The following is a 16072-nucleotide window of genomic DNA, read 5'->3' on the forward strand; positions in this document are numbered from 1 at the left end:
CAGTCAGATTGTAGACGACACCAGGACATGGTATCATCTGGTACGGCTATTTATGTTATACCCTGGTCAGTCAGATTGTAGACGACACCAGGACATGGTATCATCTGGTAAGGCCATTTATGTTATACCCTGGGTAGTCAGAGTGTAGACGACACCAGGACATGGTATCATATGGTACGGCGATTTATGTTGTACCCTGGGTAGTCAGAGTGTAGACGACACCAGGACATGGTATCATATGGTACGGCCATTTATGTTGTACCCTCGGCAGTCAGAGTGTAAATGACACCAGGACATGGTATCATATGGTACGGCCATTTATGTTGTACCATGGGCAGTCAGATTGCAAATTATTAGCTGGATTAAAACAAACGTTAACGTGTACATGTGCTTGAAGATTAGATTGTCAATGTCATACATAGAAAATCCTGCTGTAAAAGATTGTATATGTCCAACCCCACGACGACCAGCTGACAAAACTATTAAAACAGTATCTTTGTAAATGTTAATACAACTGTACGTAGCTGTGGGTGTAAAGAACCTAGTGGACAATATTAGTCGATAATTTCTATAGGGGAGCTTTTGACCACTCCTTGATTTATACTTAGATCATCTGGTGTATCTTATGAGGACTTCGTTGTAAATGATATTAGATTTCTGCGTAAAGAAATCCTTACAGACAACACTTAGTAACTAGAATTTCCTCTTTGCTCATAAAACTTACTTAGAGAACGACCTTTTACATTACGAAGAGAAGTGAAAAAAACTTCTTTGTCAGTAGCAACGTTTAAAATATATATTTAGTTTGTGAATTCATCTGATTGTACACTACCATCCATCATGTTCAACATGTGTCCTATCTAAATAGACACACACGGACACTTAGATAGATGAGCATTAGGCGCAATCTGAATGCCCTTATACAGTTTGGTGATTCAATTTGCGAAAAATATATTACACAAAAATAAAACAGGGAGAAATACACATAGATTGTTACGATCAATATTAACACCTTGAATATAAGATACGTGTGCTTACATTACATATAATTACGTTGATTCTTTGAATTAAAACGATTTGGGAAACTGCTTGTATTTCTTTTTATTCATGCTCCTCTTCCACAGCGTAATGTCTAACAATATTATCTTCGTCTAAACGGATTCTGATATGTACTACACGCAATTAGGTTTCTCACACAAACCTTAGCTTACAACATATACGATAGACAAACACAGTTTTCAGCAAAACATCGCCTCACAAGAGATTACCAGAGGAGAATGCGCTTTTAGTGAAAACATCAATTCATAAGACATACGATAGATAAACAAAATTTTGTCATAACCTTATCTCGCAAACATTGAAACGATTCGGAAAATACACGTGTATTAAACTTGGTATAATGTGTAAAATAAATGTAGATTTTAATAGATTTTCTTCACCAATCAATAATTGAACAAAGACTTGCATTTTTGTATTGTTGTTGACTACACAATGAGCGCCACCTATGATTCAATGACGTATAATATGACTGTGGGAGTCGAACATACACCTGTTCAACACAGGTAGACGCCCAGTGATTACCTTTACTAACGTATAATAGCTTTACCATGGATCTGGTCATTCCATGTTGGACCAAATTACAAGGAGATGTACCGTGCCAAGTTTAATATATACCACAATACAAGACTGTGTCAACAAGCGTTTCTTTAATGTCCATTTGATGATTGAAGAAAAATACGAGTTTTTAAATATTACAAATGCCATCTTTGTGATTTGAACCAATTAACTAACAAAAGAACTCCGAAAAGGTTTAGCAATATCAGCATTTGTGATTCGTATTACATGATAACATCACGATCTACATACAAGTTACATGTTGTATGTAAAAATATCTATTTATATAATACATTGTACTGTACGTACTTTTTATATATACTGTGGTAATATATAGTATATACATCTATATATACTGTGGTAATATGTAGTATATACATTTATAATTACATTCTGTGTTGCATTTGCCTATACGTCGTTAGTAAACCAAATTGCAGTATATGAGACTGTATACTACAATTTACAGTGATACGGCCAGTGTAGGAATAAAACTGGTAAAAGGTAAACAAACATGGCCGCCAGTCACATCCGATATTGATCAATAGGCCTATAGTCAAAAGAACTTTCTGGGTTCGTTAGCATTTAGCAATGTAGGTGATCGCAAAAAATAAAGCAAATTGACATATTATGACAATATAAATTTATTATAAGATGTGTAGGTACCACACAATTATTGTAAGCGCTATTCTAGATACGAAATTACCAAGTTTGTCAACGTCATCACACAGGGGCTCGGTTTCGAGATTATGAGTTATGCATAGCATCAGTGAATAACCACAACACTAAAATACAGCATTTATAAAACCTTGTAAAAGTCGAGGGTATCGACAAGGTTTTAGAATGTGTGTAAATACCTTTTTAAGTGTTGTGGTTCTTCAGTGATATCATCCATTACTCAAAATCACGAAACCGAACCCTGTGAACATCGTCTGCTAGCGATGCTAATCTGATCGATTAGACATGGAATCTGTTTCAAACGAAATGTCCTTGGAAACGTTGTCACCTACTGAAAGGACCACTTTGATTACAATTTTCCGAGTATATATGCTTCTGAAAATAACGTAATATTCCAGTCGATGGATACATAAGCGTTTCCGAGGAAACAATCAAATCCGTTCAGCGCCGCATCACTTCCAAATACATGTAATCTATCAATGCTCGAAAACAGCTTTAATTTCAAACATTTTAAATGCAATTATTAACAATTTTTCAACATATACACACTTATATGAAATAAATAATAAAGTTAAGTATTTGATCAAACCATTTTATGTACGTGTGGTTTGCAATGACACGAGGGACTATATTATTTCTTCTGGAAAATTCGGCTGTTCTGGGATTTGAACTCACTGACGTCACTTATATGATAAGCGGAAAATTCAACCGTATTTTTGGTAGTTACTATAAAATACAAACTATATAAATGTAAATATAAGCATTGAACTGTTACCAGATGCAGTATACAGTCGACATGAATGCAATTTGGGTGACAGATAAATATTCATTCTATTTATCTGTCATGTCTGACATAACATTCTATTTATTTGTCATGTCGCCCTAACGGGCGACATTCTATTTATATGTCACCCAAATTGCATTCATATCGACTGTATACTGCATCTGGTAACAGTTCAATGCTTAACTATACAGTGGTAATATGTAGTATATACATTTATATATATTGTGGTAATATATAGTATATACATTTATATATACTGTGGTAATATATAGTATATACATTTATATATACAGTGGTAATAAATAATATAAACATTCATATATACTGTGGTAATATATAGTATATACATTTATATATACTGTCGTAATATGTAGTATATACATTTATATATACTGTGGTAATATGTAGTATATACATTTATATATACTGTGGTAATATATAGTATATAAATGTATATATACTGTGGTTATATGTAGTATATACATTATATATACTGTGGTAATATGTAGTATATACATTTATATATACTGTGGTAATATATAGTATTTACATTTAAATATTCTGTGGTAATATATAGTATATACATTTATATCTACTGTGATAATATATAGTATATGCATTATATATACTGTGGTAATATATAGTATATACATATATATATACTGTGGAAATATATAGTATATACATTTATATATACTGTGGTAATATATAGTATTTACATTTAAATATACTGTGGTAATATATAGTATATACATTTATATATACTGTGGTAAGATATAGTATATACATTTATATATACTGTGGTAATATATAGTATATACATTTATATCTATTGTGATTATATGTAGTATATACATTATATATACTGTGGTAATATATAGTATATGCATTATATATACTGTGGCTATATGTAGTATATACATGATATATACTGTGGTAAGATATAGTATATACATTTATAGATACTGTGGTAATATGTAGTATATACATTTATATATACTGTGGTAATATGTAGTATATACATTTATATTTTAAGTGGTAATATTTAGTATATACATTTATATATACTGTGGTAATATATAGAATATAAATTTATATATACTGTGGTTATATGTAGTATATACATTATATATACTGTGGTTATATGTAGTATATACATTTATATATACTGTGGTAATATATAGTATATACATTTATATCTACTGTGATAATATGTAGTATATACATTATATATACCCTGGTAATATATAGTATTTACATTTATATATACTGTGGTAATATATAGTATATACATATATATATAATGTGGTAATATATAGTATATACATTTATATATACTGTGATAATATATAGTATATGCATTATATATACTGTGGTAATATATAGTATTTACATTTATATATACTGTGGTAATATATAGTATATACATTTATATATACAGTGGTAATTTATAGTATATACATTTATATTTATTGATGTAATACATTGTACATATATAAGTTCGCTTATTAGTGATCACAATGTTTGTACGTTACTATGCATGTATACGGTTGTAACACCTTGAACGTAGGGACGATTAAACAAATGTAACAAATGGATGACTTTCTTGTTACTACTTTGTAAACCATTTCGTATCAACTTGATGCATATATTGTACACTCTGACATATATATGAGCGAACTAATACATTGTATACAATATCTATATTGTATTTTAAAGTTAATACCTTTGTTTCCACTCTTATGTGACTGTTAATGTGTTAATGAAATCATACCCTGAAGCTAATTAAGAATCTATATTTTTTTCTTATAGTTTTCCGAAATAAACATACTTCCGTTTTTGACGCAAAATGGTTTAAGGTTGTCTCAATAATTCCGTGTTTGCACCTTGTATGTTCATCATACATTCGTGGTGGGAATCACGGATTTCACTGTATTCAATTACTGACAAAAATACTCTTGATAGTTTAAACACATTTTTTATTTATTTTATTTCATATGCATTCATGTGGGTATCATCGGTCTATCGGTAGAGGAGAAACTAGTGGATGTCAGATTTCACTGATTGTCTCAGTAACCTACTAATCAAGTAACGAAAATAGACCGAGAACTAATGATAATTACATTCCTTGTGTTCACTGATTGTTACGACGTCACAGGGACCGGTGCCCATGTCAATCCAGACGGCTAGCGAGGCTTTCAGTACAGTTTAGTATAATCGAACAAGTTTTAAATCTGTAATGTTATACAAGCGTTTGTTCTGATATCCTAAGATACTAAACCCGTCAACAGTAAGTAAGAGGACCCGTATTGAATGGTTCAGGCCCCCGTGTCCATTGCTGTCAATTCTGTGTTTGTATGACAGCTGTGTGTCACTTCACACGCGGACACATGATTAATGTCGGCTGATAGAATCATAAATCACTGCTGATCAATGAAATTATTATTATTACACCATCTGGAGTTGTGACGCATAATTCACACTATTTAATGTGAAATTTACAAGATATTACAGGAACATACATTTTACCAAAGGTACATTTACAGCTTATCTTTATTATTTTCCCTATAGATAGATATAACCACTAATTATATGCGATAGATCTACATATGGCTGATATATCATAATCATGATTGTTTTAAAGCCCCGTTAATACGGTCTACTAGCACACCGGAGATGTCAAATACTGTAGATTTCCCTGTCAGTCCCTCATTGTGTCAATCTCATATATAAGTCAGACTGAGAATCAAAGTGAAGTCGAGGTTGACAGAAAAAAACATTTTCAAATCGAGGCTGATAGTGATGATCTTCATGATACAACGCTGACAGAAATGATATTTTAAAATCGCAGCTTACAGGGATAATACACTTAAATTGAGGCCTACAGGAACACTATTTTTCAATCGAATCTGACAGGGAAAATATTCTTAAATCGAGGCTGACAGTGATGATGTTCTTAAATTTGGGCTGACGAAAGGAGGCAAACACTGTTTTGGTAGTAGATTTCTGCCACTAGTTTATCGATGTGTTCTTTTCTCGTTTAACTTGCATACGTTTAGTTAAGCTAGCTTAAATATCAGTTTAATCTGACCCTGTTAGAATATTTTAGATACATATGTCTGCATGCTACAGGTGCATCCCTATAGTATATGATAGACACGTGTATATTCATATTACAGTTGTATCCCTAAAGTATATTATAGACACGTGTATTTTTATGTTACAGGTGCGTTTCTGATTCCGTACATCATTATGCTGGTGTTCTTAGGAATTCCCCTTTTCTATATGGAGCTGGCTCTTGGACAGTACCAGAGGTGTGGCGCAATCAACGTATGGCAAAGAATATGCCCCATGTTTACGGGTGAGTGAAATATGTTAGAGAATATGTTCAATGTTTACTCGGGAGTGAAATATGTTAGAGAATATGTTCAATGTTTACTAGTGAGTGAAATATGTTAGAGAATATGTCCAATGTTTATTCGTGAGTGAAATATGTTAGAGAATATGTCCAATGTTTACTCGTGAGTCAAACACTTGTCCCAAGATTTTATGTGAGCTAAACATGACAGAGTATTTAAAGCACTCGCGTTTTTTATGTCACGACACAACTTGAATAAGCCTGATGGTCTGGATATATAATACTGTGATTTGGTAACGACGACTCGGACAGATTTTATTACGATATCAATTATTCTATATATCTCATTACGAACATCCCAAAAAGCCCCTCAGATTTTACGCAACCTTTAATACATCAAGGCTTCCCGGTTACACATTGCAGTGTTGCGAGGTTTAATATAGGAATTTTAGAAACGACTCCATATCCTTACTAATGTGCCTTCCAGTATACGAGAGATATTTATTTCCTCTACAGTTAACACTACGACTTTAGACCTCTGTGCGTTTTTATTTATAAATTCAACATTGCTTCCTTGCATCTAAAAAAACAGATACAGTGTATGACTAAATCGCAAGCGATGTGTTGCGTTCGAATTCTCTACCTACCGAACAGAAGTGTGACGACATCCACAAACGTTTAAACTATTTGTGGAATTCTTAAATGTTTTTCGAGAAAAGCGATTTTTGCATTCGGGGGTTTTGATCTGGATTTAAATTTTCTGACAACATTATCGTTATTTACATACAGAACTCAGATTTTTGATTTTTTTTGTAGTCCATCCCAAACCGTCGATATTTTTTCTGAACACCATATGGTGAAAGATGGATATTTTTGGTTTTGTGATATATGTAATACATATATATATATAATTCTATCCACTTCTCAAAACTTATATCTTTTATACTGAGACAAATGTCTTTTGATACTGATCAATCAAATTGATTACTGGATCCGAAGCTGCAAACTTTCTGGTGAGATGCAAACAAAGCGACGATTGAATAAATGGTTGTTTTGATACGAAAGATATTTATCAGATTGTATAATCGATCGCATTTTGTTAGCAAATTTTACCAGATATGAACAGAAAACGATAGGATTGCAATGAGCGGATCTTTCAAAGCGACGCAAGTCTTTAGTCAAGCGTGACGCAATTCGATAATGGCGCCAAAGATTAACCTACATCCCTAAATGTTTGACGCAGTAACATTTTCGCTGCCGTAGGCAGTATACAAGTGTAATTAAGAGAAAGACTTATGGTTTCCTCGTCGAATACCAAACACGTTTCACTTGTAAGGCGGAATATATCGGTATTCATCACGACGACGAAGCCATATCTGTTAAATATTTGGTATTCAATGGAAAACTATTAAACATCCTCTATAGTTTTAATAAAAATAAAAGACAATCTTTAAGGCAGTTGTTCCTTGCCTCTATTGTATTCCCTAAATGTATAACTGCACCAGCGATAGTTACAAACAGCAGTTTGTTACAGAATCGTTTTCTTTCCAAACTCTTAGCCCTATTATAGCCATTATATCGAACCGACGACAGACTATAGACATTCGATACTATTGTTAACATAAGCGACAGAAATCAATTATAAACAGCGAAAAATAAAAATAATTAAGTGCCCCTGTTCAATTGTATTAATTATCCGAATAAAAGTCTTAAGGACACGTGAATTTGGCCGATCTACTTTCATATTCAGATATATACATGGCGTCTGTCCTTCAATAACTTAATTTTCGAAATCTACTTGTATTTTAGCTATACTGTAAAACTTAAGAATTTAAAATACGACCTTTTAATACCTCACTACCAAACTCTATGACATTTTCCTAAAGTATGACAATAATGATGATATCACTTCCAGGGCTTTATGACATTTATCTACAGTATAATACATATGGTTTCCTCACTACCAAACCCTATATCAATTACCTACAATATGACAATTAAGATCATCTATATTTACGATTTGTACGACAATAAATGTTACCTAACCACCTTACTGTATGACCTATGTCTACAGTAGAAAAATAAGGGTCAGTCACGATGTTAGCCATTTAACCGCGAATTATATGGAGTATATCCATGGGGCTTCTATCACTTAGGAACAAAATGTAACCCTCAATATCACGATCTTATATAATCTATATCTCGGTACCTTATTCTATTGGTTGTACAACACGTTCGGTTATGTATAGACTACATGCTTTTCTGAGCTTGAACGTCATGTTGGTTGTTCCTGGACCATTTTTTTTTTTTTAAATTAAATTAAATTTATGTTCTGACTTTACTCATTGTATTTATGTTTTGGAATATGTTTTTATTACTGTACTGTTTATACATCATCTCCAACTTATTGGAATGTTAACTCCTATCGTGTAACATATACACATTTTAGTGTCCATCAACGCCTATCGCGTAATCTGTGAATATCACAACTTCCTTCACCGGCTGTGCTGCTCAAACGTGCACCCGGTACCATCTAACCTGTAACAAATGATAACGTCCGTCATCGTTCACCTCTTAACGTCGATTAACCTCCCCAAATTACATATATCAAGGTCGTTGCATGAAATGTCTTGGTAAAATCTTATCGACATTTTGGTGTACGACCTTGTCTATAAACAGTGGCTACTTTGTTGTGATTAACTGTGCCAGACGTGCACCTGTTTGTCCACTAACACGATGACAAACCCTAGATAGTGTCCGGTATGTAGGTCTACCACAACAAAGGTGTCTCAGCGATATTTACAGGTCACTGGTAGCATTTCTCTTCCAAATTGAACCGTAAAGCCACAGCACACCTGGTGAGCTCGTCGCTTCCTCACAGCACACCTGGTGGGCTCGTCGCTTCCTCACAGCACACCTGGTGAGCTCGTCGCTTCCTCACAGCACACCAGGTGAGCTCGTCGCTTCCTCACAGCATACCTGCTGAGCTCGTCGCTTCCTCACAGCACACCTGCTGAGCTCGTCACTTCCTCACAGCACACCAGCTGAGCTCTCGTCGCTTCCTCACAGCACACCTGCTGAGGTCGTCGCTTCCTCACAGCACACCTGCTGAGCTCGTCATTTTCTCACAGCACACCTGCTGAGGTCGTCACTTCCTCACAGCACACCTGCTGAGGTCGTCACTTCCTCACAGCACACCAGCTGAGCTCGTCACTTCCTCACAGCACACCTGCTGAGCTCGTCACTTCCTCACAGCACACCTGCTGAGCTCGTCGCTTCCTCACAGAACACCAGCTGAGCTCTCGTCGCTTCCTCACAGCACACCTGCTGAGCTCGTCACTTTCTCACAGCACACCTGCTGAGGTCGTCACTTCCTCACAGCACACCTGCTGAGGTCGTCACTTCCTCACAGCACACCAGCTGAGGTCGTCACTTCCTCACAGCACACCTGCTGAGCTCGTCACTTCCTCACAGCACACCTGCTGAGCTCGTCGCTTCCTCACAGTACACCAGCTGAGCTCTCGTCGCTTCCTCACAGCACACCTGCTGAGCTCGTCACTTTCTCACAGCACACCTGCTGAGGTCGTCACTTCCTCACAGCACACCTGCTGAGGTCGTCACTTCCTCACAGCACACCAGCTGAGGTCGTCACTTCCTCACAGCACACCTGCTGAGCTCGTCACTTCCTCACAGCACACCTGCTGAGCTCGTCGCTTCCTCACAGTACACCAGCTGAGCTCGTCACTTCCTCACACCATTCAACAATAGATGTGTCAAAGTAAAACAATCGATTTTGGTAAGATTTTGACCTCGTGTGTAGATAGATGTAATAAAAAAAGTCATTTACCACATTTTTAATCCCATAGGTGAATTATCTTATCAGGAGTTTTAATGGAAGTTGTTAATCGCTTTGCTGTATTGGTTTGCATTGGCTAAAGCTAGCTTGCTTTGTTTTAATTTATGTGGTGCAAACAAAGCAAAAATATACTTAAATATCTACTATGATACGTAAAAGATGATTTCAGACAAATGTTCTATATATTATCCTTTAGATAATTAAGGTACACACACTTCTTTAAGTAGCCGTGGATATATTTCCTAAAGAGTTGGTGATTTGGTCGCCATATGAAAAACTGTCTTAGAAGGATTATTGTGCAGACATTAAAAAGTTGATGAAACAGTGTTGTAAACACATTAGTTATATTATAGCCTGCATCCTTCTAGTGTTCGTCTTATAGCCTGCTGTTTGTGGTTGTTGATTCCATCTTCAGTATAAATAGTTTCAGAACATGTCATGGTGACCTTGTTTCTACACTACATTGCCTGTACAGCTACACAATGATTACAGAACATTTCATGGTGACCTTGTTTCTCCACTACATTGCCTGTTACAGCTACACAATGATTACAGAACATGTCATGGTGACCTTGTTTCTACACTACATTGCCTGTACAGCTACACAATGATTACAGAACATTTCATGGTGACCTTGATTTATTTTTTACACTTCTTAGTTGATGCTGATACATTTATGCCCTTGGAGTTTTTCCTTTAAAAGAATAAATAATTTGTTTGTTTGCATGTGATATTGTGCATAATGTCATTAACTGTCTTTAACAATGGGGACCTTTCTTATACTCGGTCTCCAGCTGCTAGCTTCCTCGAGAGGTTTACATGACTGAAATACCTAAACTATGATCAAGATAGTATAATTAGTTTATCAAGTGTGAAGAAACTGTTTCTGTATGTGACTTTCCAAATACAGTACGTGCTCGAGTTAACAAACATTCGTACAAATCAATAAATGTTTTGTCAAAATATAGCCCCGTATCCAGTAAATTGAATGTGCAAGAAATGATAAAATTGTTCAAAATCCACACTTGATCAACTACACCTGATTCAAGTGAAAACTGTAATCTGATAGGATTTATTTTCTCATATTAAGTGGAATATAATGTGTTAAAAGGAATCGTAACATGTCATTTACAATATAACATAAACTTGACTTATATATTAAGTTATATTTACCAGTGTTAGTATAAATTGTAACATGGAGACAGATGATAGGAGGAGGTCAGTTATCACGTAGGAATAAAGACAGCTGATAGGAGGAGGTCAGTTATCACGTAGGAATGGAGACAGATGATAGAAGGAGGTCTGTTATCACGAAGGAATAAAGACAGATGATAGGAGGAGGTCAGTTATCACGTAGGAATAAAGACAGCTGAAAGGAGGAGGTCAGTTAAGTTATCACGCAGGAATAAAGACAGATGATAGGAGGAGGTCAGTTATTACGTAGGAATGGAGACAGATGATAGGCGGAGGTCAGTTATCACGTAGGAATGGAGACAGATGATAGATGATAGGAGGAGGTCAGTTATCACTTAGGAATAAAGACAGGTGATAGGAGGAGGTCGGTTACCACGTAGGAATGGAGACAGATTATAGGAGGAAGTCAGTTATCACGTAGGAATGGAGACAGATGATAGGTGGAGGTCAGTTATCACGTAGGAATAAAGACAGATGATAGGAGGAGGTCAGTTATCACGTAGGAATAAAGACAGGTGATAGGAGGAGGTCAGTTACCACGTAGGAATGGAGACAGATTATAGGAGGAGGTCAGTTATCACGTAGGAATGGAGACAGATTATAGGAGGAGGTCAGTTATCACGTAGGAATGGAGACAGATGATAGGAGGAGGTCAGTTATCACGTAGGAATGGAGACAGATGATAGGAGGAGGTCAGTTATCACGTAGGAATGGAGACAGATGATAGGAGGAGGTCAGTTATCACGTAGGAATGGAGACAGATGATAGGAGGAGGTCAGTTATCACGTAGGAATGGAGACAGATGATAGGAGGAGGTCAGTTATCACGTAGGAATGGAGACAGATGATAGGAGGAGGTCAGTTATCACGTAGGAATGGAGACAGATGATAGGAGGAGGTCAGTTATCACGTAGGAATGGAGACAGATGATAGGAGGAGGTCAGTTATCACGTAGGAATGGAGACAGATGATAGGAGGAGGTCAGTTATCACGTAGGAATGGAGACAGATGATAGGAGGAGGTCAGTTATCACGTAGGAATGGAGACAGATGATAGGAGGAGGTCAGTTATCACGTAGGAATGGAGACAGATGATAGGAGGAGGTCAGTTATCACGTAGGAATGGAGACAGATGATAGGAGGAGGTCAGTTATCACGTAGGAATGGAGACAGATGATAGGAGGAGGTCAGTTATCACGTAGGAATGGAGACAGATGATAGGAGGAGGTCAGTTATCACGTAGGAATGGAGACAGATGATAGGAGGAGGTCAGTTATCACGTAGGAATGGAGACAGATGATAGGAGGAGGTCAGTTATCACGTAGGAATGGAGACAGATGATAGGAGGAGGTCAGTTATCACGTAGGAATGGAGACAGATGATAGGAGGAGGTCAGTTATCACGTAGGAATGGAGACAGATGATAGGAGGAGGTCAGTTATCACGTAGGAATGGAGACAGATGATAGGAGGAGGTCAGTTATCACGTAGGAATGGAGACAGATGATAGGAGGAGGTCAGTTATCACGTAGGAATGGAGACAGATGATAGGAGGAGGTCAGTTATCACGTAGGAATGGAGACAGATGATAGGAGGAGGTCAGTTATCACGTAGGAATGGAGACAGATGATAGGAGGAGGTCCGTTATCACGTAGGAATGGAGACAGATGATAGGAGGAGGTCCGTTATCACGTAGGAATGGAGACAGATGATAGGAGGAGGTCAGTTATCACGTAGGAATAAAGACAGATGATAGAAGGAGGTCAGTTATCACGTAGGAATAAAGACAGGTGATAGGAGGAGGCCAGTTATCACGTAGGAATGGAGACAGATGATACGAGGAGGTCCGTTATCACGTAGGAATGGAGACAGATGATAGGAGGAAGTCAGTTATCACGTAGGAATGGAGACAAATGATAGGAGGAGGTCCGTTATCACGTAGGAATAAAGACAGATGATAGGAGGAGGGCAGTTATCACGTAGGAATTGAGACAGATGATAGGAGGAGGTCAGTTATTACGTAGGAATGGAGACAGATGATAGGAGGAAGTCAGTTATCACGTAGGAATGGAGACAAATGATAGGAGGAGGTCCGTTATCACGTAGGAATAAAGACAGATGATAGAAGGAGGTCCGTTATCACGTAGGAATAAAGACAGATGATAGGAGGAGGTCAGTTATCACGTAGGAATTGAGACAGATGATAGGAGGAGGTCAGTTATCACGGAGGAATGGAGACAGCTGATAGGAGGAGGTCCGTTATCACGTAGGAATAAAGACAGATGATAGGAGGAAGTCAGTTATCACGTAGCAATGGAGACAGACGATAGGAGGAGGTCAGCTATCACGTAGGAATAAAGACAGATGATAGGAGGAAGTCAGTTATCACGTAGCAATGGAGACAGACGATAGGAGGAGGTCAGTTATCAAGTAGGAATAAAGACAGATGATAGAAGGAGGTCAGTTATCGCGTAGGAATAAAGACAGATGATAGGAGGAGGTCAGTTATCACGTAGGAATGGAGACAGACGATAGGAGGAGGCCAGTTATCACGTAGGAATAAAGACAGCTGATAGGAGGAGGACATTATGTTATTTCACTGCTACATACAACACTTTTAAGTGTGATTTTGTCGTGAGGTTGTCATTACGCGCGAATCTAGACCTGGTAACGTTTTCAAGGTCTAAGTTACCTATAAATCTAATATAGTGTGCCCTTAAATTTTAACATAAAACAATTAAAGTCGTTAAATATTGTCAGAGCATTAAATAAGGGATAAACTGTCTGTAATCAACACTCAATATGAGCACTAGTTTGACTTTCCGTGGTTTTGGAGTGGTTGACAGATGTCCAGTGTCCGGGCGTTGTCTCAGTGTCGCGTGATACATGTCAATACGTCTTTGCTAACCATCAAGTCAACCAGAATCGGAAACTCGTGACATGAAATCAATGGTGTATAATTAAAGTATTGTATATAGGGTCATATTTATATACATACGGCGTGGACAGTCAAACAGCGCTGTGACAATATAACGTATGTTTGACAGGGATTCAATCAAGATTTGTTACGACCAAGATTCGCCAGCAAATTGGCAGATTATGGCCAACTGTGTTTTTTATTTGCCCAACTTTTGCCGATTTCGGATGTTGGAATGGTGTTACTGGTAGTTTATACTCCGATTACGACGTGTTTGAAACATTTGGGCATTTCAAACAATTCACAAAAGAGCAGAATCCGATATAAAGTAAATTAGCTTTTCTCTAAGATCTGAATCGCTTACATCCTCAGACATCTTTGTTACAGGACATAATGCAAGCCCTTCCTAACGAGAATAAGACGTGTCTGTGTTATCGGCAAAACAGACTAGTGAACATGCTTCTATATTCAGCTAAGCTGTGGCGTGTGTTATTTATATTTGATGATGAAATTGGTTTCTGTTTTGCATTGTCAATTACAATTCGTGGTTTTTTTACCCTCAAGAGATATGAATACAAACCCATTATGTGTGTAAAGGAGAAATAAGATAGAACCCAAAATAGACACGTGTCAGAATCTCTACATATGCGTAAATTGTCAGAATTGTATAAAATTACAAACCATTAGTATTAGTATGTTTTTTCACGTACACTCCGAGTATTTTGTAAGATTACAGACCAATCGTACTTACATGTTCTCTGAAAATAACTGCAGACTTAAGCAATTACTTCTTCTTAAATTCGCACAATGATCATTTGTTTTGCTTCAAATATCGTGACGTTGGATTTTGCATTTTTATTTTTGAACAAATATACGTGGATTAATTACCCCAAAACCAATGTTCGTGTGGAAAAATTCAAAACATGGCTTCTGTATGATATAACAGTTTCACAGTAAGCTATACTTATGCTAGCCTTTAACGTTTACATCGCTTCAACCTGCTTTTGTGGATTTATTGTCATTTGTAGCTATTAACATTTTAGCGATTTTGTTAATATCGACGTCATTGTTCCCTGATTAACATATTCTGATGAGAAGGAATGGTTTGAAATCTTTACAGCAATTACACGTTCGTGTATTTGTGACGGTGGTTTATTTAGATCTTTATTGTTTTATTTTGTGGTAGATATTTTGTTAAAATTTTGAAGATGATTTGCTGTGAAGATTAAGTTGAAGTTGATATCAAAGACAAGGATCGTCGATGTATTGTTGTATATTGCCGTCATTGAAATAAGAATTTTAACATCGACCGCACTCGTCAAAAGTAAAAAGCATTTTTGATACCTGTTTCTCTCTCTCTACTCGTAAACAGAATACTTACTGCAATAGTACAAGCACAATAATAAATTACGTCAAGCATGTTTTGATACCTCCTATTCTCGTGCCGGCATCGATCAAGTGTTGGTTGATAAAATTCAAAAGAACTTCAGTTGAACCTAAAATCTTCATCATTTTCAAAATACGGTCAAAAATACCACTTCTCCTCATGGTCATGCCGTTCCCCCATTCACCTACTTTTGAAATGTTTGTTGATCATTTCGTCGTGTCTCATAAGTGTAATCGCAGATAGGAGAACATTGTCATTAATGTAACTCAGACTTATTTTGATATTTCTCTA

The 16072-nt window shown here is 36.5% G+C and overlaps 1 protein-coding gene across 1 annotated transcript in view; it reads left to right on the forward strand.

Moving 5' to 3' along the window:
- The window catches only part of LOC110441918 (sodium-dependent serotonin transporter-like), a 117292-nt gene that overhangs the window by 77172 nt on the left and 24048 nt on the right, over positions 1-16072 (forward strand). Inside the window, exon 4 of the mRNA XM_021485225.1 lies at positions 6300-6434. Within this exon, the coding sequence (XP_021340900.1) occupies positions 6300-6434 (135 nt within the window). The remainder of the gene's footprint in view (positions 1-6299; positions 6435-16072) is intronic.

Source organism: Mizuhopecten yessoensis, unplaced genomic scaffold, assembly GCF_002113885.1.
Source record: "Mizuhopecten yessoensis strain PY_sf001 unplaced genomic scaffold, ASM211388v2 scaffold716167, whole genome shotgun sequence".
NCBI lineage: Eukaryota > Metazoa > Mollusca > Bivalvia > Pectinida > Pectinidae > Mizuhopecten > Mizuhopecten yessoensis.